At 41.0% G+C, this 26,774-nt stretch overlaps 1 protein-coding gene and 1 long non-coding RNA gene across 2 annotated transcripts in view; one reads left to right on the forward strand and one right to left on the reverse strand.

Moving 5' to 3' along the window:
- The window catches only part of cdh2 (cadherin 2, type 1, N-cadherin (neuronal)), a 51,758-nt gene extending 42,909 nt beyond the window's left edge, over window positions 1-8,849 (reverse strand). The window contains exons 1-2 of the mRNA XM_067417108.1: window positions 8,653-8,849; window positions 5,487-5,595 (exon numbers count right to left, since the gene is read on the reverse strand). Of these exons, the coding sequence (XP_067273209.1) occupies window positions 5,487-5,595; window positions 8,653-8,703 (160 nt within the window). The 5' untranslated portion in view covers window positions 8,704-8,849. The remainder of the gene's footprint in view (window positions 1-5,486; window positions 5,596-8,652) is intronic.
- Window positions 8,850-8,987: 138 nt separating this feature from the next.
- LOC137041130 (uncharacterized) lies at window positions 8,988-26,340 on the forward strand. Its single transcript, XR_010898049.1, has 3 exons — window positions 8,988-9,163; window positions 19,883-19,901; window positions 26,253-26,340. It is a non-coding gene; the product is annotated as an uncharacterized lncRNA (long non-coding RNA).
- The last annotated feature ends 434 nt before the right edge of the window (window positions 26,341-26,774 follow it).

Here is a 26,774-nt window from a genome sequence, read left to right on the forward strand (position 1 = left end):
CCCCCCGCGGCACCAAACCTTGAGGCCAGCTGACTAAAGAAACACTGAGATTTTTACAGCGATTTAACGCAACATTAACAGGTGCGCATACACACAGACGCTAATGAGAGCGCCGGATCTCGTGGTCCGCAGTAATCCTGGTATGTCTGGTACAGACCACCCGAATTTATATTGAACTATAATGTTCAAAGGGCTAGTTTTTCGTCTTTCCCGGGTTCACAACCCAAGGATTAATCCATTCTTTTTCGTTTTTTGTTTTTTGTTTCTTTCTTTCTTTTCTCACATGCATCAACTCTCTCACATATGCATGCTCTGATCAATACTCTTAGGGTCTTTGTTTTGCCGAATCGATTTAGGGTAATGAAGTCCATGTGGCCAAATCCTACAGGGAGTGAGAGAGGGATTGTCAAGCCTAGAGGTTTGACCGTACGTGGATCAGAGGTTGAGGCTTTAGAGAGGTCACGTTTTACTCTCATCCATTCTTCTTTAACATAGACTACCTCTCCACATGGCCATTAATTAAGCACGTCCCGTCCTCCTGTTGCATTTAAATGATCAGGAAGATGCACATTTCTCCAGCCTTAAAGAGACAGCTCACCCAAAAATTCTGTCATTATTTATTTACCCTCATGTAGTTTCAAACCTGTCTGACTTTCATTGGAGCCCTTTGGCCAAATGTATGGTCAAAAAAAAAAATACCACGAGACATTTTTCAAATGTGTTCCACAGAAAAATAAAAGTCACACAAGTCCAGAATGATTTCAGGTTTCATTTTTTGCGAAAGCGCAGTCGTTGGCAACCTGATCTTTAAAAAGTATGACAGCAAAGGCCAAGCCGGGTGACTCGCGCTGTCACTCAAGTAAACGGGCGAATTAGGACTGAACTGAACCCTGGGACTCACATTCTGATGGTGAACTAAGTAGAGAACAATCCACTCCTGTAAATCTCCCTCTCACCCGGGGTTTAAAGTTTTTTTTTGTTAATTAAAAATGTCAGCTCATTATCACGTGTATATGAACACAACAAAGAATTTCGGTGCCTGAACAAATAAGACAATAGCACGCTTGGTAATCTTTAGACAGCTCATTAGGTACTTCATATTAAATTTAAAAACACTGAAAGGACAAAAGCACCAGGAGTGCCCACCCCCAATTCTAACACTCTTTCTCTGTCTCTCTCTCTCTCTCTCTGTTTTTTTCACTTGCTCCCCTGTATTCCCGTAACCGCTCTTTTAATTCCACCTCAGTCAGCCCATTGAGGGGCAGTGAACCGCATGCTGATGACCTCACTGCCGCGCTCTGATTGGTCAATCTCAGTGACCAACAGCCCCCACATGGGCCAGACAAAAAAGCCACTCTGTCTCTGTCACTCTCTCCCCCCTCTGTGTGTTGACTCATTATTGTTTTCCAGCTCTTTTCTTTTACTTGTTCGCAGAAACAGGCAGAGCTGAAAGTTGTGTTTCGTTCGCTCTGATCGGAAGTGATCAAAAACAAACACCGCCTTTTGGCTCGGTGCGATGCGTGCTCCCCTATACGGTAATCACCTCTCACCCACTGCATCTTCCTCTGATCGTTTGCTCTCTCCTGTTTTAAAACAGATCAAACGAGGAAAAACACAAGTTCCTGTGAACACAAGGAGGACATGGAGTGAGAGAGAAATTTGTGGAGTACACATACTCAGCGGTTAAAAGAGGCTTGAGTTAGGTATTTCATAGGGAAAAAAAAGTTACAAAATGACTCCTCTAGTAAAACAAGTTTGTCTTAAAACTTCAAAGCGTTATCTCTGTTCGGAAGAGATGGGAGAATTATATAAGGAAAAGAAAAACAGATGAAAGCTGGAGAAGAGGCCTAAGAGACCTAAAAGGGGAGAAAATAGTTTACTGGCTTGTAGGGCTATGAAATAGCATGAATATTCATGACATTTTTCCAATGGATGAATATTTCCAGGGATAACACAATGGTTTTCCTAAAAATGTAAAAGTGAGTGAGACTCAACGTTTTATTTTCATTAGACTCGCTTCTCGATCTGATCTGTATGCTTGATTTATTTCCAGGAATCAATACACACTGATCAGGCATAACATTATGACCACTGACAGGTGAAGAGAATAACTGATTATCTCTTCATCATGGTACCTGTTTGTGGATGTGATATATTAGGCAGCAAGTGTACATTTTGTCCTTAAAGCGAGTTTGACAAGGGCCAAATTGTGATAGCTAGACGACTGTGTCAGAGCATCTCCAAAACTGCTGCTCTAATGGGGTGTTCCCTGTCAATATCTATCAAAAGTGGTCCTAAGACCATGGGCGGCCCAGGCTCATTGATGCACGTGGGGAGCGAAGGCTGGCCCATGTGGTCCGACCAAACAGAAGAACTACCGTAGCTCAAATTGCTCAAGAAGTTAATGCTGGTTCTGATAGAATATATTAATAGTGAAGCCCATGCCTCGGCGGGTCAGGGCTGTTTTGGCAGCAAAAGGGGGACCAACACAACATTAGGATAATAAGCAATAATAAGAAATCAGCAAGAGAGAGGCAAATCAGCATATTAAAATGATTTATGAAGGATCGTGTGACACTGTTGAATAATGATGCTGAAAAATCAGCTTTGGCATCACGTGTAAATAATTAACATTTTACAATATATATTACAATAGAAAACAGTCTATTTAAAATTGCAGTGAGCATAATATCACCAAACTTCTGAACTATAGATTAAAGAAAAAAAGATCATTCTTTATATAAATACATGTATTGCTGTTTACTACTATGCATTTATATTTGTGTGTACAAATGAAAATGAGTAAATGTTAACTGATGAGTAAAAGACGGAAAAAACAAGCCTTGATTTTTTTTTTTTTTTTTTTAGCAATAATGGCTGTTATCAATTGCCATGCATACATATCAAAACATAAGTCAAAAGTCTACAAAAACATACTTTTACTTTTACTTTTTTAATCCACATTTCCAGCCCTACAGGAAGGAAATTAAAATTGTTCAAACCAACAAAGACTGCATAAGCACATTCTTTGGGTACGAATCACCAAGTGGGCTCAGTGAGACAGCACTAACTGTACATTCCTCTGTCCCACTTAAAAAGAAAAGGAGGGACCGAGGGGGAGAGAGAGTGAAAGAGAGGCTGCAGGGGAGAAGAGAAAGTCTTCATCCCTAAGTCATTTGCCTAAAAAGGATGTGATGAATGAATGTCAGGGACACAAAACATCCACCTCATGTTTAACAAGAGACTCCCCCAGTCCTCGGTCAGGAGGGGGGAGATGGAGAAAGAGTGAAGGGGGAGGGAGGAAGATAGAAAGCGAATTCTTGTGTCCATGGGCAAAAGGCACTGTGCGTAACAGAGTTCACATTGACTTGCTAACCGTACAGGCCGAAATGGTAATGAAACGAGAGGCGCTTTTGTGTTGGTGTGGTCAATGCGATACAGCTCACCTTTCTACTGAAAAGGACATAGGAAGTGAATCAGTGAGTCAACTGTGAGATCAAATGACTGGTCTGTGTGAGCGCAATACAACTCGGCCCTCAGCAGGTCCTGACTCACGCACACACACTTGGGAAATTCCTATCAGCCTGTGATATGTCGACTCTCAGTGTGAAATTTTAAGCAAGTGTTATCACTTTTATTGCAATTGTCACAGGTCTGTGTGTGCGTTTGTCCCACAGTTCGCAAAACAGACCTCAAGAGGCACAAAGCTACAGCAGTTCGTATTCCACGACTCACTCTTCCACGGTAACCCATGAATAAGTCAATGATATGGAAATGTAAAATAATATGGCACTTGTTGAAAGTCAAGTAACAAACAAGTAAAAAAGAACAACTCCCTGGCTTGTTGGGACAAAAATATTCGGCTTAGTGATACAACCAAAAATATCCTCCTGAAACAGCAAAAAAATAAATAGTTTTTGAGGGACCAAACGTTATAGATGTGTTTTGACTGTTCCAGCATCTATTTCATCCACATGACTATACACTATAAACTATACATAGATATTTGGATATGCTATAACAGATAAACAAGTAGGCAGTGTGGATGCGCTTCACCACAAGTAGCACTATGTCAATTTCTTTGGGTTGAAATATTGAGGGGCAGCTCTGCTATTACTGATTTAATCAACAACATTCAATGTTCATTTGCCCTAATTTTCAGCTAAATGAAAACTGTTTTTGGTAACACTTTATTTTAAGTTGACGTAGTTACTACATACTTAGTACTAAGAGTAAACTATGAATAATTACCCTAACCATAACTTTATAGTAAGTACATGTAGTTAAAGGGATAGTTCACACAAAAATGAAAATTAACTCATGATTTACAAAGAAAGTGTAACGCCTCTCGCAGTTCAAAATGCCGATGTCATAAGTCACGTCAGTTACGCTTTTTCCGTAAGTTGAATACAGAAGGCAGTCTGGTTAAAGCTAGATATTTTACTTAAAACATTTTTAAATATGGATATTTTTCTTACACAAACCCATTGATTCGCTTCAGAAAGTCTTTATTAACCCCCTGGAGCTGCTGTGTGGATTACTTTCATAATGGATGGGGACACTTTTTTAGGCTTCTAATTTTGGGCTTCCATTCACTGCCATTATAAAGCTTTGATTAGCCAGGACGTGTATTAATATAACTCCAATTGTATTCATCTTAAAGAAGAATGTCATATACACCTAGGGCGGCTTGAGTGTGAGTAAATGAAGGGGTAATTTTCATTTTTGGGTGAACTATACCTTTAATAAATAATAATTAATAATTATTTGAGTAAGTACACATTAAAATAAAGTGTAACCCTGTTTTTTTTTTTTTTTTGTCTTTCAGCTAAACAAATTATTTCGGTCCATTTTGCTATATAATGTAGGCTGAATCATGAGCCATGGCTGTAACTGGTGGTTTAGATTGGTTTATCTACTGGAAATGTAATACATGTAGTTATGGCCTTTTTACGACATCGTAATTAAACACAACGCAAGGATGTTATAAGGCCTCCCAAGTTTACAACCGCAGCACAAATGTGGCCCCTTCTGGATTGACAGATTGTATTGAGATGGCTGACTGGGATCTGTGCCATCGACCGACTGTATGGATACGGACTGGTCTAATCAATGCTATCGATCACGACAGGGGGGTTTCAACCACAGAGGGGGGACGGATGATTCAGCCCCCCAAATATTTCACACTGTGACCCTTCAAATCACATTTCACCAAAACGCTGAGCAGTTCTCCTCCTCCTGCTCCTTTCTTTCACTCACACATATATCCCCCTTTATAAACACCCTCCGCTAAATCAACCCTAACACTTAACCCCCTCCCCCCTCTTGTTCTTTCACATACAGGCGTAAAGCCCACCCATCCCCCCTGTCTCTTTCTCTTCCCAACAGAATCAGAGTGAAAACCGAAGCATGGTGAGGGAGCGGTTTGCTGCACATTCGACTGGCGTTTATTAGAGGATAAATGTAAATGAAACATCGTTGTTTACCTTTGAGCAGAAATTGTCCCTCAGTGATGACGTCGGCGGTCATGACGTTGTACTCGTTCTCAGTGAATCCCGCTTGACATGGCATCGCCCCCGTGCCCTGGACCGCCACCTGCCAAAAAACACAAAAGCACCAGACAAATTAATCCCCCGATTAATAGTGATTAATAAACATCACCCTTCAGCACGGGCCAACCTCCACCACGGCGAGAGCCAAATATCCAGAATCCCAAGAGGAATCGATGGACATAACGATCATGCTCTTTCACCATAAACAGAGGAAATGAGGCAGAACTCTGCTCAAGAAAAAGCACAGCGATGAGACTTTCCAGAGCCGCCGAGTCCATCGATCAAGCTCGAAATGAACTCTTTAAATTAGCAATGCTATTGTATTTTTCACCGATTACTCGCTAATTTGCAGCAGATCGGCGAAATTAAATAAGGTTCATGGCATGACGATTGACTGGGTTGCTCCAGGATTATTCCATTTTTCTTTATTCTACTTTCCTCAAAGGATAGCGAGGGGGTTCTATCTCCCCCTCCCCCGCTAGGGCATCTGTTATTTTGAAGGTGGGTGTAATTAGACTGATGAGGTCAGGAGGGCGAGACGTTAGAAAAGCAGAGCTGACCAGGCTACGCATACTCTGCCTTGAACGCCGTGGTCTGGCGGAGAACTTATCACATAAAAACACAAACACACACTTGTGCAGCTGCCGTAAGCACTCCGGTGACAGGCCACAAACCTTGCTTTACGGCTTACGCTTAAAACAGGCATGCACACCTAGCATTTAATGGGCAGGACAAAGACTTATTCATTCATTCTTGACTTGTCTTATTAGAAAATAAACCACCAGCACTGAGTCGCTCTTAATAGCGTGAGCTTATATGACACACAAAGTCTGAATCTTAAGCAAATAGGGGAATTTGTTTTTTAAAGGACGCTTGAGAAGATCAAAGGTGATGTCCACTGTGAAACAGGCTCTTTGTGTTGGAATAAGATCAGAGGCGTGAAGAAGATGGCTGGCTGTGTTTGTTAATGGCCCCATAGTCAATTTATCAAACATGTTTGTTAGCATGCTGCTTGTTAGCTCGGTGGATGCTGACTTAAAGCCCTACACCAATGACCAATCAAACATTTGCTTTTGTGCTAACAAAATCATCGTCAGGCTGATCAGTTTTTTGATGTCGTCATCTGGTGCTGCCTCGCTGATTATATATCTGCAGAACCCCTATATAAAGCTGCCACTACAGGGGTGTGTTTGAAAATCTGACTTTAAACTGTCCTGTCAGCAATTGCTTAGCAATATGCTGCCTCTGCACATCCACACAGAGCGACTGATTCTAGATGGAGCCGCACCAACGGTCCTGCTGACATGAAGAATCAGAGGCAGATAGAGGTTGCAGATGCTATAAAGCTAACGGTGATCATATAAAGACACTGTCATATGTGGCTTCATATATTTGTGGTGAATTACATTGAGATTTGTAGTTATAATTTCAGTTAAAACCTCTTTAAAATGTGCATTTATTATTTTTATGCACACGTTGCTTCAAAGAACCACTTTTAAACAAGCAATTCATTTATGTTAGCCTATCACTTGGTTCATGACATATCGCAGCATTGTGTATTATATATTTTTTAATTAATACGCCTGTTTTTTACAGTTTCATGTCTTGAGTGTGTTGCAGTCATCATTCAAAACATCAAGCCATTTAGAAAAATATCCTAAATATAATTTGTATAAATACTATACAAAGTTATACAAACCCCATTCGTTTTGGCTATAAAAAAGTCCAATTATGTTTGTGAGTTGACTAAACTGTCATTGAAATCAAGTCGTAAACATATTCCACCACGTTTCATTTTTAACATGTTCGTGACGAGTCAATAAATCATTGAGTTGTTGATTTGAGAACAATTTGAGCTCAGTTCGCTCAATGAATCGGCTCACTTGAAAGATTCGACTGAAAAGAATGACTCGTTCACCAAGCGAACATCGCATACAGCAGGGGGTTTTAAACATGAGGAACCGTTATAACACACACACACACACACACACACACACACACACACAAACAAACAACAGTAACATGCTATATTGGTGTTGCACTTTAAAAACTTGCAGCATTATCATATTTACGAGGTCAGGGCTGCTACTTCTACTGCAGACCACAAATACAATACAAACATTGAAACCCAGACCAAATGGCTGGTGGCCAAATGTTAACTTTATTGCCAATGCAAATACTAAGCGTTTGGTCATCATAACATAATTTGCCAGTCGTTTATTTCTCATGTGTGTGTGATGGAAACATAACAACATGAATGCTCTCCGCGTTCAAACATTAATTCTGCTGGACTCTGCATTTTCAGCAATTCAGAGGACAGCAGAGCAGACCCAAAACCTGACAGCACGATTCATTTCTCCGCTCGACGATTCGGGTCAGAGTGATTTGTCATATTTGGGCTACGCACAGACCCGTTGTTCGCCGTGAGAATTCGCATTTGCACATCTAAAAGAGACAGAGTCAGCGGAAGACGACAGTCGCCTCGCGGCCACTTTAATGAGCTGTTCATTAACTGATTATTGCTACATTTGTTTCATCACTCGGAAAGGGACCATTGTGACCTAATCACCTCCTCGGGGGCAACTTTTCAATCTCGTGCCGAAAGAAGAGAGAGCGCGTTTGAAAACCCGCATTCATCTGCGACTGGCTCCGGTTCAGCACGGGACGGTTTAAACGGGGCTGCTAGTACTACAACCCAACGACTATACAACATACAAAAAGCATCGCATACAAAGTCTAACCTCTTGTGAATAATTGGGAGGCGAATATAATATAACAAAGACTCTCTAGAATTGCATAGGAGGAAAATTAGATGCGACATGAAGTATTTAACCCTTCGAGATTATCAGAAAAACCGATAGTGCTGAATTTAATCTAGGCACTGACGCCCTATTTAAATATTCTGCCCCTAAGCAAAAGCGTTTCTTTGCGTTTTTACCAAAAAAAATCCACACCGATAATTGCTCTATAGTTTACAAACACAGAGTGTATAAATAATGGCACATTTCTGACACGCCAAACCTCAAACATAAAGCAGCATCGCTACAACGCACAGCTCGTGCCCGAGCGCACATCGCCTCTCGGACCTCTTCATTTTTACCTGCAGAGCGGCGAGAAGCCCCAGCATCACGCCTCCCGAACAGTACATCATTTAAATTCCGTCCTTTGTGAAGAAACCGATAGAGTTGGCCGTTTTCCGTTGCGTTATAGTGTTCCGTAAGGTGGCGGCGGCATGTAGCGACAGAATCGTTCCTCCGTTTCTCTCTGGCACTGATCCGTGCTGCTCTCGGTCTGGTACTGACGCTCCGCTCTCTCTCGCACTTCAACGGCAGAGCAGCGCACTCAGTGGCGCCCTCTAGCAGTGGCCAGCGGTACTGCGCCTGAGAGGGGGCTCCTTTCCTTATGTCACCCCCTTCAGCCTCCGGAAGTCACAGTGAAGAAGACAAGACCCCGCCTCCTTCACTACAACAAAAGGAAGATCTTCTTTCTTTAACCCCACCCAACCCCTTAATGCCCACTAATCGGCAAGAGGGACTGAGAATTCCTGGATTTAAAGTGCATGTCTCATCTCATCTCATGCGGGTGGGCTACTTTGAAAATCTAATGTTGTGGTAGGTAGCAGACTACTTCTGAAAGCATTGTTAAAAACCTCATGTAAGAGACAATGTGTCTGCAGGTCATTGTTGCTTTAAATTTAGTGTGAATTTGAGACTACTGTTAACACAATACTGATCAACTGTACTTATTTGGCATTCATGAAACGTTATTTGCGACAATGGACCACAACACCAGTCATAAGGGTATTTTTAATTTATTTTTTGAGATTTAAACAATCTAAAAGCTGAATAAATAAGATTTCCATTGATGTATTCTTTGTTAGGATAGGACACTACTTGGCCCGGGATGCAATTATTAAAAAAAATTGTTATCTGAAAGGTGCAAAAAAAAATCCAAATGAAGTCCATAGCATATTACTAATAATGCATTTTGTTATATATTTACGGTGGGGCATTTACAAAATATCCCCTTGGAACATGATCTTTACAATGTCCTAATGATTTTTGGCATAAAAGAAAAATTATTTTGACCCATTCAATGTTGGCTATTGCCACAAATATACCTGCGACTTATGATTGTTTTTTGATGGTGCAGGGTCACATATGTAGAATCCTTAAAGCATAGATATTAAACATTGTTTTTTGAGATTAATGGTCAGTTTTACAGAATTACTGAATGACCAATTAGAATCAATATTCCAGAGACCTCTAATAAAATCCAGATAAAGTAACTCAATATAGGCCAATTTGGCTTTAGTTATGCCAAAAATCTCATGAGTATCAGATGGGGGAAATTATGCCTATCTTATGCTGTGAATCTTAAACAGTGTGAATTGACAATGTAAATGGATTTTATGACAGTCCTGAAACTTGATTAGGGAATTTGCTCAGGTGATGTCTTATTCCACTGCTGTCTTGTGGGCATGACTGCATCTCTAGTCGTGACAGGCAGGGACAGGGACAGGGAAACTGGCACTTGGAGTGCCTGTGACAGCAGCGAATGTCTATGGAGCAGATGTCCTGTGCTCTCTGAGAGAGTCTCCGGTCATCAGCGCGCACCACCATCTGCTCATCATTACCGGCCCGGCCGAAACACACAAACACACACACCAACCGTGGAGCCACCGGTCTGTCTCGGTGACATCAGAGAGGTTGGCCTTGACAGAGAGCGAGAGAGATAAGCGATAAAGAGGGGGCAACAAAGGGGAACCTGTATTCCTAATAGTAATTTTTAAAGGGATATTTCAACCAAAAATAATCATAATTAACCCCACATGATTTTATTTCTTATGGGGAGCATGGTAAATATTTGAGGAATAATGACTAAATTTCAGTAGGATCCTCACTCAAAAACATTATGCTTTAGACATTGACAGCCCTCTTTCACTTTCTTTGCGAAAAGTGAAGATATTCACTTAAAAATTCGCCTTTTGGGGTCCACTGCAAGAAAGAAAAACAGGTTTAGAATGACATGAGGGTAAGTAAATGATGACAGAATTTTTCAAAACATGTATCCACAAAGTCTATCTTTGTACAGTGGTGTTACCTGGGCATTTCATCACATTCATATGTTTCATGATTGTGTATTGTCTTTGGCACTTTTATTTTTCTCTGAATTTAGAACTGGACAAGCGGTATCTTGTGTTTTCATTACAGTGGCTTAAGGTTTTCAAAGTTAGCTGGATTGCAGACTATAAATGATCTGTAATATTATCTACCTTCCATCTTATTAATGTCCTGAAACTGCTTCATGAATCCTTCAATCAGCTCATCACCTGATACAAATTTATATTAAAAATGTAACAAGAGGAGCTATCTTGTAGGATCGGGCAATGTTCAGACTTTAAGAACTAGCTCCCATTCATACAATGCGTGTGAAATTGGATTCAATTCGTTTCAGACCACAGGATCTTGAAATGCAACTTGAATGGGAATGGCAAGAAGACAATTTACTCTGTTTTTATTCAAAAGAATTCAACACAATCACAAAACAATGGCATGCTTAATTTACAAATAATGCAAATACACATATATAACATAAAAGTTGGTTATTAAAAGTTCAAACCCTGATTACAAATCAATTTGAGACAAATTGTGGATAAAAAAAGGAATGCAATAATTTACAAATCTCATAAACTTATATTTTATTCACAATATAATATAGATAACGTATCAAATGTTGATAGTGAGACATTTTAAAATGTCATGGCAAATATTGGCTAATTTTGGATTTCATGAGAGCTACACATTCCAAAAAAAGTTGACAGGTAGCAATAAGAGGCCGGAAAAGTTAAATGTACATATAAGGAACAGCTGGAGGACCAATTTGCAACTTATTAGGTCAATTGGGAACATGATTGGGTATAAAAAGAGCCTCACAGAGTGGAAATGTCTCTCAGAAGTCGAGATGGGCAGAGGATCACTAATTACCCAAATGCTGCGGCAAAAAATAGTGGAGCAATATCAGAAAGGAGTTTCTTAGAGAAAAATTATAAGAGTTATTAAAAAGTTATCATCATCTACAGTGCATAATATCATCCAAAGATTCAGAGAATCTGGAACAATCTCTGTGCGTAAGGGTCAAGTCCAGAAACCATACTGGATGCCCGTGATCTTCAGGCCCTTAGATGGCAATGCATCCCATACAGGAATGCTACTGTAATGGAAATCATGACATGGGCTCAGGAATACTTCCAGAAAACATTGTCGGTGAACACAATCCACCGTGCCATTCTACGTTGCTGGCTAAAACTCTAGAGTTGAAAATAGAAGCCATCCAGAAGCGCAGGCATTTTCTCTAGGCCAAGGAACATTTAAAATGGACTATGGCAAAGTAGAAAACTGTTCTGTGGTCAGTCAAATCAAATTGTAAGGTTATTTTTGGAAAACTGAGATGCTATGTCATCCAGACTAAAGAGGACAAGGACAACCCAAGTTGTTATCAGTGCTCCGTTCAGAAGCCTGCACCTCTGATGGTATGGGGTTGCATGAGTGCGTGTGTCATGGGCAGCTTACACATCTGGAAAGGCACCATCAATGCTGAAAGGTATATTCAAGTTCTAGAACAACACATGCTCCCATCCAGATGTCATCTCTTTTAGGGAAGACCTTGCATTTTCCAACATGACAATGCAAGATACATACACATACTGCATCAATTACAACATCATGGCTGCGTAGAAGGAGGATCTGGGTACTAAAATGGTCAGCCTGCAGTCCAGATCTTTCACCCATAGAAAACATTTGGTGCATCATAAAGAGGAAGATGTGACAAAGAAGACCTGAGACAGTTGAATAACTAGAAGCCTGTATTAGACAAGAATGGGACAACATTCCTATTCCTAAGCTTGAGCAACTTGTCTCCTCGGTCCCCAAACATTTGCAGACTGTTATAAAAAGAAGAGGGGAGTCCACACAGTGGTAAACATGGCCTTGTCCAAACTTTGAGATGTGTTGGTGCCATGACATTTAAAATCTACTTATTTTCCCCTTGAAATTACTATTTCCAAGTTTAAACATTGGATATGTCGTAAACATTAACATTATGTTGTATGTCGTAAACATAAACATTATGTTGTATTCTGAATAAAATATTGAAATTTGAAACTTCATCATTGCATTCTGTTTTTATTCACAACAGTGGCATAACTTTTTTTTAAATGTGCTAAAGAATTGAATTTCTAGCATTTGGTCATCTTCTAGGTTAGTGGAACGAGCATTTTGCATAAAATATATTTTTAACCTGGATAATATGCGATTTACAGTTAATATATAAATGTATTCTATAAAATATTGTAAATTGTAAATTGAACATATTAAACACATATAAATACATTCAAATTAAATGCACATTTCTAAATAAGGAATTTTAAATATTAATTATTAAGAGCATTAAATCTTTCTACACGCATCATAAAACTTAAACCTAGCATTTAATTTACAAATAATACAAATATATTTCCTGATTTTCCAAAAATGTATATATGTCTATGTGTGTGTGTGTATATATATATATATATATATATATATATATATATATATATATATATATATATATATATATATATATATATATATATATATATATATATATATATATATATGTATATATATATATATATATACAGTATATATTAGGCTGTCAGTCGATTAAAATATTTAATCACGATTAATCGCATACTGTCATGAGTTAATTCGCGATTAATCACACATTTTTATCCGTTTTAAATGTACCATAAATTAACGTTTTCAAGTTTTAATACTCTAATCAATAATATTGGGTATGGACAAATATGCATGCTTTATGCAAATGTACGTTTATTATTAATGAAACCATACTCATGGTTCATACTTTACCATGCTTGAAGACTAGACATGTATCAACATGTATGTTTTTCAAAGAACTAGTTCATGTCTCTTAAACCTGAGCTTAAAAATTCAGAATAAGCAGTGATTTATGTAATTTTAACAATATAAATAAAGGGAGTTTTTACACTGGCAGCTTAATTGACAATGGGGGGTGGGGGGCAGTTCGTATGACAAATTCAAACGGTCATGAATCAGCGTATTGATTCATGATTCAGATTGCCAATTTCACGTGATTTCAGCAGTTTGACACACGATCCAAATCATGAATCAATGCGCTGATTCATGACCGTTTGAATCTTTATTTGAGGTTTGTAGACAAACGCGGAAGAGAAGACAATGCTGAATAAAGTTGTAGTTTTTGTTATTTTTGGACCAAAATGTATTTGCGATGCTTTAAGAGATTCTACTAACTGATGTCACATATGGACTACTTTGAGGATGTTTTAACTCCCTTTCTGGACATGGACAGTATAGTGTGCATACACTTGGATACGCTCTCGGACTAAATGTAAAATATCTTGTGTTTATGTGTTTATGACAGGATGAGTCATTAATGACATAAATTTCATTTTTGGGTGAACAAACCCTTTCAATACTTATGGCCTGCAATTCTGCTACCTTGTGCCTTACTTGATCGTTATGGTAATAGCAATTCATTGAGGTTAAAATGTTGATTGGCCCATTATGTACAACAGACTACTTAATAGTCACACATATTTAGCTGCTTAATGAATTATTTGGGAGCAAATGACCAGCAAGTTCCTCTCAAAATCTATAAGTAGACACAGCCCACTAGTCTTGCAATGCTAAACGCATTATGGGCAGAAAAGAACATTATGGTCAGCTAGCTAACTAGCCATCACTCCTCATGGGAGGCCGCCCCACAGTTGAGCTTCAGACTCCCTACAGACTGGAGAAATAATTTGTTTTCCTCCAGACTACATTTTCCATGCCCTGAACCATATTTCAACCAGACCATGTTTTTCATGCCCTAAAGTCCCTTTGAGTCATGATTCATGCTGAATTGCAGCATCTGCTATATGAATAAAATGAAACTCTGCAAATATAACACGGTTGTCCCATAATGATATATGGAGATTTACTAGTTGGTCTTCATATGAGCCAGAAGTATTTAGAATCCATGCATGAATGATGCAGGAGACATGCAGGAAACTGTAGCTCATTATTAATTTACTTCACAGTGATTGGCTTTTGAATGGGGACGTAAAGTCTCATTGGTCCACTGAGAGATTGATATGGATGTATTAGAGTACTTTAACAGTTATTAGGGTTAAAGCTTGCACCAAGAGTGGTTTTTTTTTTGTTTATTGTAAGAGCTTATATGAGATGTGTCTTAAAGGGATAGTTCACCCATATATAAAAATTCTGCCATCATTAACCCTTAAAAAGCAAACCTCAGGTCTTTAGTGACCCAGGTCATCATTTAGTACCCTCCTCCTCATTATTATTAATATATATTTGTTAAAAGTTAGACATCCAAGTTACTCAACATTCTAAGTATTTCCCAATCAATTCATTATAAACAATATCACAAAAAAAGATGATAATTGAATCTTTTATGACTGTATGTGCAATTCACTTTTATTCCATAAGGTGGCAATGTCTAATACACAATGATGAAGTGACGTTTCACTCATAGTTACCGCAGACAAAACACCTCGGTTACGTATGTAAACTTCCCTAAAGAAGGCAATGGAGACGTACGTCAGATGTCACCAAGGAACTGGGATCACTTCTGAGAGACCCTATCAGCTTTGAGTGTATAGAGCACATGCCAATAGCCATTGGTTATGCAAGATTTGAATCTCGTGCTCCCCCAACAACGTGAGTATAAATAAGGAAGCGAATGCAACGCACATTTGACCCCCATCTGTTTGGGCTGGGAACTGATGCAGGGAGAGTCACTGCTGCTGTTCCACAAGACCCATTCAGCAGAGTATTGGATAATGCTGGGAAACCGTGCTCTGAGGGGATGCTGTAGAGTCCACATATTACCCTATAGGAGGTATTATGTGGAAGATACACATATAGACTGGCCATTTAGGAAGTACAGCATATGATATGTCTCTAAGGTGGCCCAACCGACCTGGATGGGGGACTACAATGGACAGAGGCAGCAGAAGACACAGGCTCGCTGTAGACATCTCAACCAGAGGGGGCAAGGCACGCCTTGGGTATGGTACGCCAAGGCGATTGCATCTATAATCCTCTGGGCCATTCTCTGCTTGGAGACAGCCTTTCTCTTCTGCTGGCCTCCATAACAGATTAAGAGTTGTTCTGAGGTCCTAAAGCTTTCCATTCTGTCCACATGGACGGGACAGAGAAAAGCCAGGGCTGGGTCTGCCTCCTCCAAGGTCAGACTTTACAGGTTCACCACCTGGTCCCAAAAGGAAGTGGTTGGAACCTTGGGCATATATCCGGGCAGGGGTCTCAGGATTACGTCAGAGTTAGCCGGCCTGAACTCCAGGCACTATTCGCCACCCAAAAATGCTTGCAGGTCCCCTACCCTCTTAATGGAAGTCAATGCAGTCATGAGCCCTGTCAGGAGTCTTCCAAGACAGGATTTTCAACTCTGCTGACTGCAATGATTCAAAGGGTGTTCTCTGCAGTGCCGTTAACACCAGAGACAAGTCTCAAGAGGGCATAGAGTGAAAGTGAGGTGGATTTAGTCTCTTTATTCCCCTCAGGAACCTGACTACTACAACATTATGTGTTGTGATAGCGGCAACATACACTTTGAGGGTGGAGGGAGACAGCCTTTGTTCCAACCCATCCTGAAGGAAGAAAATCACAGAAAGCACTTGACTAACAGGTTCCACTTAAAAGCATAGAAGCGTCTCATAGAGGGGGCTCTAGCCGCAGGGATGATGTCTATCCACAGTTTGTGGTAGATACCTAGAACCTCCGTGTCCCATCCACGGACCAGTTATGGAGTTGTTTTCAGAGGTCTAGACAGGTGCCATAGGAATGGGTCATGGAGGTGCTGCCTCAAGGAGCTCTAGTTCCTGTAACCAGGTCTGGTTGGGCCAGTATGGCACAATTAACAAGACCTGCTCCCCCTCCTTCCTGACTTTGCACAGTGTCTGTGCTACAAGGCCCACTTGGGAAAATGCATACTTGCAACAGCACATCTGTGCTGAGGGTCCCCTCGGTCAGGGAGTAAAACAATTGGCAGTGCAATGTGTCTGGGGCGGCAAACAGATCTACCCGTGCGGTCCTGAAGCGTCTCCAGATTAGCTGGACCACTTGGGGATGGAGTCTCCACTCTCCTGGGAGCATTTGCTGTTGTGAGAGCTCGCCGGCTTTAGATGCTTCTGACTCCAGAGGAGGAGATGTTGTGACATGCTATGAGAGTGTAGACCACCCTGTTTGTTGTTGTACTCAATGGTCACAGTGCTGTCCATACGGACCAGAACGTGCTTGCTTCGTAGCGGCCCCTTGAGGTGGCCAAGTGCAAGATATACTTAAGGCAGTTCATGTGCCATTGTATTTGAGGCCCTGTCCACAGACTCGAAAATGCAAGCCCATTGTACGTGGCCCCCCTAGCCAGTGGTAGAGGCATCCGTGGAGACCACAGAATTCCTGGACACTTGTTCTAGGGAAACACTTGCCTGTAGAAATGAAGGATCCACCCACAAGCTGAAAGTTTGACAGCAATTCTGTGTTAAATTTCCACGGAATGAACCACTCTACCATGCCCATCTCAGGACTTGGCCGTGTAGCCAGTGTTGAAGCGACTTCATATGAAGCAATCCGAGCTGCGTTACTGCAGCTGCGGATGCCATTTGCCCCAGGAGCCTCTGAAAATGGTTTAGTGGGACAGCTATTCTGCATTTGAATGAATTCAAGCAGTTTAACACCAACTGGACAAGCTCCTCTGTTAGATGTGCTGTCAGATTGACCAAGTCTACCTCCATACCAAGAAAAGAGATCCTCTGCACAGGGGAGAGTTTGCTCTTTTCCCAGTTGATCTGAAGTCCCAACTGGTTGAGGTGACTGAGCACTATATCCCTGTGTTCGCACAACTGCTCTCTCAACTGGGCTAGAATCAGTCAGTCGTCAAGGTCATTGAGAATGCGAACACCATGCTTTCTCATGAGAGCAATGTCCATCTCTGCGACCTTCGTAAAGACACGGTGCGACAGGGAGCCCGAAGGGTAGGACTTTGTTGTTACTGTCACTCGATGGTGGATCTGGTGAAGAAGCTGTCAGTGATCAAAATATGGATTTTGAAGATATTAAATGATAGTTTTGAGATTGTTTGAGAGTGCAAATATGAGCCAGATGCTTAATGTACTGGGAAAGGAGCTCTGATGAGGACAATGATGATGGTATAAAACATCTGCTCAAACTAAACCCTTCCAAGCTCCAGAATGTATCAAAATTTGCTTTGTTTTATTGCTCTGTAATTGTTACAATAATATCAAAAGAGTTTAATATTATAGCAACAGGTAGAGATCCATCCATGTTAGATATACTTCCGGGTTGCTAAAGACACGAATATGTAATAATGATTGGCAAAGCATTCATGCATTTTAGGGCCCGATACTATGAAGTATGAACTGGTGTGACTTTATTTTGTACAAAACAAAGTTCATTTAGGAAGTTCTCTCTGCTGGTTCAAACATTGGTCTGTGTGACAATTATGCAATTGGTAGGTAGGGCTCTGAGGCGCAGCCTTCTTTGTCACAGAAATCTACTGGGGTTATTTTCTTCTGTTAAGTTCGTTGAGCTCAGATGGGAGTAAAAACCTGAGCACAGTGCTTTATAGTATAAATAGAAGCTGCAATTCTTATAGAAAGAGACACTGGCATTGTTTTTTTTTTTTCATATGTATTACATAGCTGTGTTTCCATTCAAAGTTGCGAATTTAACTTGTGCACAAAATTGCAATATCACATAAAACATTTACGACTAAAACACTGTTTCCATCCATCAAAGAGAACATAATCGTCACTTCCTGATAAAATGCCGCTAAAAAATCACTAAGAAACATAGGAGAAACCACCATTGATAATAGTTGTCATAATAAATTATTTGTTTCTCAGAACATGCAGACAAAATGCAATAAACTTTGAGAGGCAGATGCTGCTGTTTGGGAATGCAGTCGTGTAAGACAAGGAGGGAATTATACTGAGCATCTTTGACGAAAGACTTCTGAATGACCAAAACAGCATTTTAAATGCTTTGCAACAAGATTTTTCCACTGGTTAGTACAGTTACGCCGCATTCACACGGGGCGTAGGCATTAACGCTTCCCAATTACTTTAAATGGGTGACATCATCCGTTGCCGTACTGAATTGTCGGTTCCGTCGCGGCGCTTCACTCGCGTTGCAAGCGGCAGAAGTTGAAGAATTCTAAACTTTTCAAGCGCCAGCGCAGGCGTCATCCAATCAGATCGCCGTATGCAAATATCCTACAGCAGACGCTAGCCAATTGCGTTCATTACTGCTCCGTGAACCATCCAGACCATAGACCGTTAAAAATCCAGACGCAGCTCCTGGACCACTACGTCATATTCTTCCCGCTGTCGGCGCTTTTTCAGGATTTAATGTACTTAACAGCTTCGTGCACCTGTGCAGTGCGCTGACAACAACTACACAGGCAATCGCACTCACACATACAACCAAATCGGCATCCATTTCGTCTCACAGACTAGCTGTCATAAAAAGGCGCTTTTTTGTGTTGTTTTGGTCCAAGCGGCAAGTTAATGTGATTGGCTGTGGTCACTATGACGATCGCGTCAGCACCCAGCTTCAGCCACGCTCTCCGTCATGCGTTAACGCCTACGCCCCGTGTGAATGCGGCGTTATTCTGTTGCATCGTGCAAAATTACTCTACTCTGGCTCTACTCAAACCATTTAATTATTTTGAGGGTTAGGGTTTAACATTTTAATTTAAACATCCCTCTCAGCAGTGTGGTCTTTGTCTTGTACAGGTTTCCAGACTTAGCTTTGTACGGCAAAATCAAATCGCTGGCATATCAGGCTAGGTTTACCCAATCTATTTTTTGTCGAGATGTTCGCTAAAAATAAACCCACTGCAAAGGTATTTCAAACTATGTTTTAGCCCTAAGTGAAGAGTGTGAAAAAAAAAAAAAAAACTTCAGCGTGAATATATTGTCAGCCAGTATTTACTTACCCTCATGTCGTTCTATACCTTTGACTTTCTTTTCAACACAAAAGAAGATATTTTAAAGAATGTTTGTGTCCATAATGAAAGTAACTGGAGTCTAAAACGAAACAACAGTTTGAGTAAATGATGGCAGATTTTTCTTTGTGTGTGTGTGTGTGTGTGTGTGTGTTAGCTGTGCCTTTTAAACTAAATGTAATTATGTATGGTCAATGACTCCAGTTTCATTCTCTATCTTTCTTTTTCTGTAGTGATTGTTCCCTGAGGGAGGTAAGTTATGAGAACGCTCTGATCCTATCTCTTACTTATCCCATTAGCCAGCCACTGTGTGTTTTCTAGTGAGTTTAAGATGCTCTGCATGTTGCATGTATGCATGTGTGTGTGTGTGTGTGTGTGTGTATTGAGCTAAGTGGGGTCACATTCTCATGCACTTCACTACAGTGTATCTAATAGTCTACATTCTAAATCCATTCCTCCCTTTTTCCATCAAAGAATACTTAATTTTTTCTTGTCCTGATTTCCCTCCAGCTTTCTTCTGAGTTTTACCGTAGGCCTTGTATCACTAAGAAAAGACAATCCACTTTGAAAGGCTTCATAATCTTCTAAAAGTCACAGTCAAAACAAAGTATCTAACCATATCAACAGTATAAAAAACAAAACAATGATGGTGCTGTGTGAATGGTTCTGATCTAAATGTCAGCTGCCACAAGGTTTATATGTATGAGTGAGCTGCAGAATTTGCATTCAATACTCCGCTTTTCGGAACCATTTGTAAACCATCATCTTACAAGCTCATATGACATGCACACTTTCACATGCCTCTAAGCTTCTCTTAGCATCTTTAAACATGAAGTGGATTTGCTTTACTATCTGACAAATTTTCCGCAATATTGGTCTGTCAAATCCAGGTTGTGAAAGTGAAATCTGTCATAACAATGGCTGAAAATATCATCAAACACTTTTAAGCAATAACAACACTCCCACACTTTAAAACAATGAAGGTTACAAAAAGTTTTTTTTTTTTTTTTTCCCCACACAGTCTGATGCCGTAGGATAATCTTATTATGCTCAGTTGCTCGACAGAAAACCATCTGGGTTGTTCAGAGAAAGCAGGAATACTTTATTTTTCCATTATTTTATCAGTGATATTTAAAACAAATATAAGGGTGCACTAATCTTAAAACACACACACACACACACACACGCACACGCACACGCACACGCACACGCACACGCACACGCACACACTTTTGGGAAATGTGGGGACATTCCATATGCACAATGGTTTATACTGTACAAACCGTATTTTCTATCCCCCTAAACTGCCCCTGCCCCTAACCATTGCAGGAAACATTTTGCCCTTTATATTTTCCACACAAAAAAAAAAAAAAACATAATTTAGTATGTTTATGAATTAATTTACATTGTGGGGCCAACTGGCTGGTCCCCACAATGTAGGTGATCTCAGGTTTTACTATTCTTATTCTTATTCCACAATGTAATATAAACAAGGGCACACACACAAGGAATATGTTATATGCATAATTTATGATTCAATAATAGGTAACCACACACACACACACACACACACACACACACACACACACACACACACACACACACACACACACACACACACACACACACACACACACACACACACACACACACACACACACACACACACACACACACACACACTGTATAGTGGAAACAATAAAAAAAGAATGTGCCATGTCATACAATGCCAAAAATATAGCTTACTGCAGTGTGCAACAAGTGTCTCATAGTAGCCGCCGAACAGTGTAGCAATATAACAACCTTTAACACACTCAAATTAATCTAATATGATGAAATAGCACTGCGTTACCCCACAAAGAAGCTTAAGCAGTCATACCACAATAAAAGCTGCACAAAATCAAGGCGTTATCAAGCTATGCCTATGTTTAACAAATGACTTCTAGCAGCGAAAAATTACATATTGTGGCTTTAATGGTAAATTTCTTAAAGGGGTGGATTCATGCGATTTCACTTTTTTTTTTTAACTTTAGTTAATATGTAATGTTGCTGCTTGAGCATAAACAGTATCTGCAAAGTTACAACGCTGCAAGTTCAATGCAAACGGAGATATTGTCGTTTAAAGTTATGGCAGTTTATTGCCTACAAAAACGGCCAGTTTGGAGTACAACAAGCTTTTTCCTGGGTTGGTGACATCATAAACCCTTGCTAGTGCAGATGTGACTTCTGGCCATAATGGTAAGGGCCGTGGTGTTTCCGGACAACCTGTGCTTGGCACTTCAGCCAATAAAAATACATGAAACTACATTTGGCCATCTAACCAATCAAAGACCATTGCGTTTTTCAGAGGGATGGGCTTCATAGAAGCAGGAAGCAAACGAGCCTTTCAAAGGACACTGGAGACAGTGGTGTGGAATAAAGGTCAAATATAAGAAAAATAGGTAAAAAAAAGAAGTATTAAGACATGTTATACTGAGCCCCATAAACACAACCAAGCCTAGAAAAAAAATGAAACCACCCCTTTAAAAAATAATATAATTATCTAAGTTGCATTTTCAAAACCATAATATTGTACAATTATGATACTGTGCAAATACATCTAAAGATGCTACTGGACACATCTTCAGTGATGTTCCTGGAATCATTGGGTGTTTCGGGTCTTTCAACATCATACACCCTCATCCAGGCGACCCAGCTGAGGCTGATCAGACCCCAGCTTGTGTCCAGTTGGCAAATCTAGCTACTTTGCCCCCATGGATCTCCTCTCTTGAGCCATAGCCATCTTGAGGCTTTCTCTGCTGCTTCGGTGATGTTGTAGATGGCTCTTCTCCTCCTCCCTCCATCAATGCCTAACAGACTGAAGGCTCTGCACAAGGATCGGGCCGCAAATCCCCTACTTCCGACTTCAACTGGGAGACACCTTGCTCTCCATCCTGCTTGCCGACACTCACTGACCAGTCCCTCATACTTGGTGAGCTTCCTTTCAAAGGCCTCTTCCAGGCGATCTTCCCAAGGGACTGTTAGCTCCAACAGAACCACTTGTTTGGTGGACTCAGACAAGAGAACAATGTCTGGTCTTAAGGTGGTGGTTGCAATGTGGTTGGGGAACTTGAGTTGCTTCTCCAGGTCCACCAGCAGCTGCCAGTCCCTTGCAGTGGCCAAGATGCCTGCAGATGTTTTTGCAGCTGGTCTTGGCTGTTCTCCAGCTCTGATGAAGATGATGGCTTTCTTACTTCTGGAGAGACAGGAGCGCTTGGCCCACTCGACTCCTGCAGCAATGGCTTCAGCGATGGCCTTCAGCACCTGATCATGTCTCCACCTATATCTCCCCTCTCCCAGTGCCTTTTGGCAGCAACTCAGGATGTGCTCTAGTGTTCCACGCCTGGAGCACAGTGGACATGCTGGTGACTCCACCTTGCCCCATATATGAAGGTTTGATGGGCTGGGAAGCACATCATAAACCGCCTGGATGAGAAACTTGATCCGCTGTGGCTCTGCCTTCCACAGCTCTGCCCATGTCACCTTCCTCTCAATCACATTCTCCCATCGTATCCAGGCACCCTGTTGCCTCATTCCCACTGTCCTGCAGGTTCTCTCCTCCTCGACCACTGCTCTCACCTCCTCCTGGACTAGGCGACTCCTTTCCTTCCCTTTGGTGGTGTCAATATGGGGAGTTGAAAAGGAACCCAGTCCAGCCCTGCCTCTTGTTACCACTCCTACCAGCCTGTTGTGATGTAATCTTGCTTCTGCTTGTTGAACCGCCCCCTCAGCCTTCCACTTCCGGCCAGTCCTAACTTCAATTCCAGCCTTTGCCACCTTTGCATCTCTTGAGTCTCTATATTGCAACACTTCCCTGGCTCTCGTTACCTTGAACTCTTCTTCCAAGGACTTGAGTGGCAGTTGCAGTTTGTTGCGCTGCCCATAGAGTGCGATGCTACTTAGACTTTTTGGAAGCCCCAGCCATTTTCTGAGGTGGCTGCTGACCTTCCTCTCTAAGGTTTCCACAGTCGAGATTGGCACTTCATAGATGAGGAGTGGCCACAGGATCCTGGGAAGAATGCCATGCTGGTATAGCCAAGCTTTGAACTTCCCTGGCAATCCAGACCGATCCACTGACTTCAGCCATCCATCCAGCTCAGTGCACGTTGACTGGATGGATGCTGCGTCCCTCAAGGTGCTGTCAAACACCTTGCCTAAGCTCTTAACAGGCTTCTCTGTGATGGTCGGGATAGTTGTCCCTGCCACACTGAAACGGGACTTGTCATCTACCTTTCCTCTTTTAAGCACCATTGATCTAGACTTTGCTGGTTTAAAACGCATCCGTGCCCACTCCATTAGCTTTTCGAGACCCTTTAGAATCCATCGGCAGCCTGGTACTGACTCTGTGGTGACAGTGAGGTCATCCATAAATGCTCTTATCGGTGGCTGCCGTTGAGCTGACTTCGTCTTGGGCCCCCTGCACTCTGGTTCAGCAGACTTTATGAGCATGTTCATGGCCAGGGAGAACAGAATTACGGAGATGGTACAGCCTGTTATGATACCGATCTCAATCTTGTGCCAGCCTGATGTCACTGCCCCTGACGAGGTTCTCATCCTGAAATTGTTGTAATAATCAGCGATGAGGTGTCTAACCCTGGTGGGGACGTGATGTTTTGTCAGAGTGAGCTGCACAAGTTTGTGTGGTATTGAGCCATATGCATTCGCCAGATCGAGCCACAGCACTGAAAGATTGCCCCTGTTCTCTCTGGCCTCTCTGATAAGCTGTGTCACCACACCTGTGTGTTCCAAGCATCCAGGCATACCTGCAACTCCCCCCTTCTGAACTGATGTGTCAATAAACCTATTATTTGAGAGAAAGATGCACAGCCTGTTGGAGACAGCACTGAAGAAGATCTTGGCTTCCACACACAACAGGGAGATGATGCGGAACTGGTCTATCTTCTTGGAGTTCTCCTCCTTTGGAATCCAGACCCCTTCAGCAACTCTCCACTGCTCAGGAATCCTGCCCCTCCTCCAGATGACACGCAGGATCCTCCACAGGCGCAGCAGGAGTTTAGGACAGTTCTTGTACACTTTGTACGAAGTGCCGCTTGGTCCTGGAGCAGAGCTTGCTCGCGCATACTGTATATGATTCAAATAACATTAATTGAATAAAAACAAAAGAAGCAAAAATCCCACCCAAATCACATTCTTTATTAAACATTTTGTAGACGTAAAAAAAACCATTTGAATAAAAAAAATTTGATAACCATTTTACTCCAATCAAAGTTATTAAAATGCATTTAAGTCACCTAAAGGCAAACTCATACAAATTTAGGAGGGTTTGAACGTGCCAGTATAGTTGTGTATTATCGGAACTACTTCGGCTTCCACTTGTCTGGACACAGAAATGCTGAAAAGCACAAGCAGTCGGACAGCGTTCAGTCACACTCACAGCACTCATTCAAACACAGGGCTTGCCAGAGGTCATGACAGTGAAAAGAAGCATCATCTGGAGTTATTTCACTTCACTAAATAATGACAAAGCTAAACATGACATCTATCAAAGGCTAAGACATTTTTGTGTTGTTTGACCTTTTGTAGAAATGTAGAAGTTGTTGATTGAACATGTTCTAATTATAAACATAAATGTAAAGAAGAACCCAGTAAGCAATTTTGTGTTTAAAAGGCGTCTAATCGCCATCCAGACCCAGGCCAGACGTCTAGGCTAAAACAAGGCACAGTTTGGGCAGTCAAATGTAACAGAAAATGTAACAGATGTCTAACTATGGACCAAGAATCATCAACCCGATCACACATAAATAGTACGAGTGTGCAATGTCGTGGAATGTATACGCCAAAACTCATTTTTTCGCGTGCATATGATACGCACTTTATGGCGTATATATGACACGCTCTCTTGGGGAGGTTTAGGGTGGTGGGATGGGGGGTTCGTATGTATAAATAAACATTATATATTTATTTATCTGAACCTAATCAACTAAGTTGATTTGACAAAAGAGAAAAAGTTGTGAAAAAGTTGTGTATCCTGTTTTTATTTTATATAGCATAGAACATGTCAATGAAATGAAACCAAACACCTTGTAATCACTGTTGACTTTGCTTACATAATGGAGTATCGTACATCTCTCAAGTTATTTTGTCAAAACCAAATTCAAGGTTTTGCCTGGGTCACTTATAGCCGGACTATCGAGACTATGGTTAACCGAGACGGTGAAAAGATGCCTGTTGCTTGCTGGAACGTGGCATCGCTCAACCTCACAAATATGTTGATACATAACAGAAAAAAATGACCTTTTCAATCTCCAAAAACTGGACTGAAGAACTCAAGAATTTTCAAGAACAAAGACAGTTTTCTGCTGAATTAAGGTTAATTAAAGCATTTAAGCCATTTTAAAATGCTATCTTAAAGGTTGCCAATTTTTGTTATGGAGGTCTACAGCTTTACTTGCATTCAAGGTCAAAAAACACTTTCATTTTCTCACAATGCAGCTCACAGATACAATGCATCTCTTTTCTCACATTTTGGAAAAATATTCTGTCTCTTTAAAGGGATAGTTCACCCCAAATTTAAAATGACCCCATGATTTACTCACCTTTCAGCCATCCTAGGTGTATAACAGTTCCCCTGAACACTGCAGGAGGAGTTCACATGCAGGTGTTCTTCTGGCGTCGCGTGTGAAATCTCTTCATCCCAGGTACAGTCAGTGGCATATGTTTCAGCATGCAATATGAATATAATTTCATGGGTTGTATTTTTTTCAAACGCCAAATAATCGCGATGCTCACGTTTACAAGCCAGCGTCATTATAGTAGTCTATTGGTTACCGTTTTACAGAATCTATATGATACTTCAGTTCAATGTTTGAGTGGTAGGTAATCACCATAACAAGCATGACAGCATCGGTCGGGCACGCCTCCTTCAGCTCACGCCGATGAGCAAACGCTGGTCCAATGTTGATCCTCGTCCTGCCTTTAATCCCATCACTTTTTGGTTTCCTCTTATTGCTTTCCTCCCAAAAAAAACTTTTCTTTCTTATTTGTCTGTGCTTCTTCGGACATGACTATATTATCCGAAGAACAAAGTTGGGCTCGCACGTCAGAATTTGAGGAAGTGTGGGTGTT

Source organism: Pseudorasbora parva, chromosome 15 (genome assembly GCF_024679245.1).
Source record: "Pseudorasbora parva isolate DD20220531a chromosome 15, ASM2467924v1, whole genome shotgun sequence".
Classification (NCBI taxonomy): domain Eukaryota; kingdom Metazoa; phylum Chordata; class Actinopteri; order Cypriniformes; family Gobionidae; genus Pseudorasbora; species Pseudorasbora parva.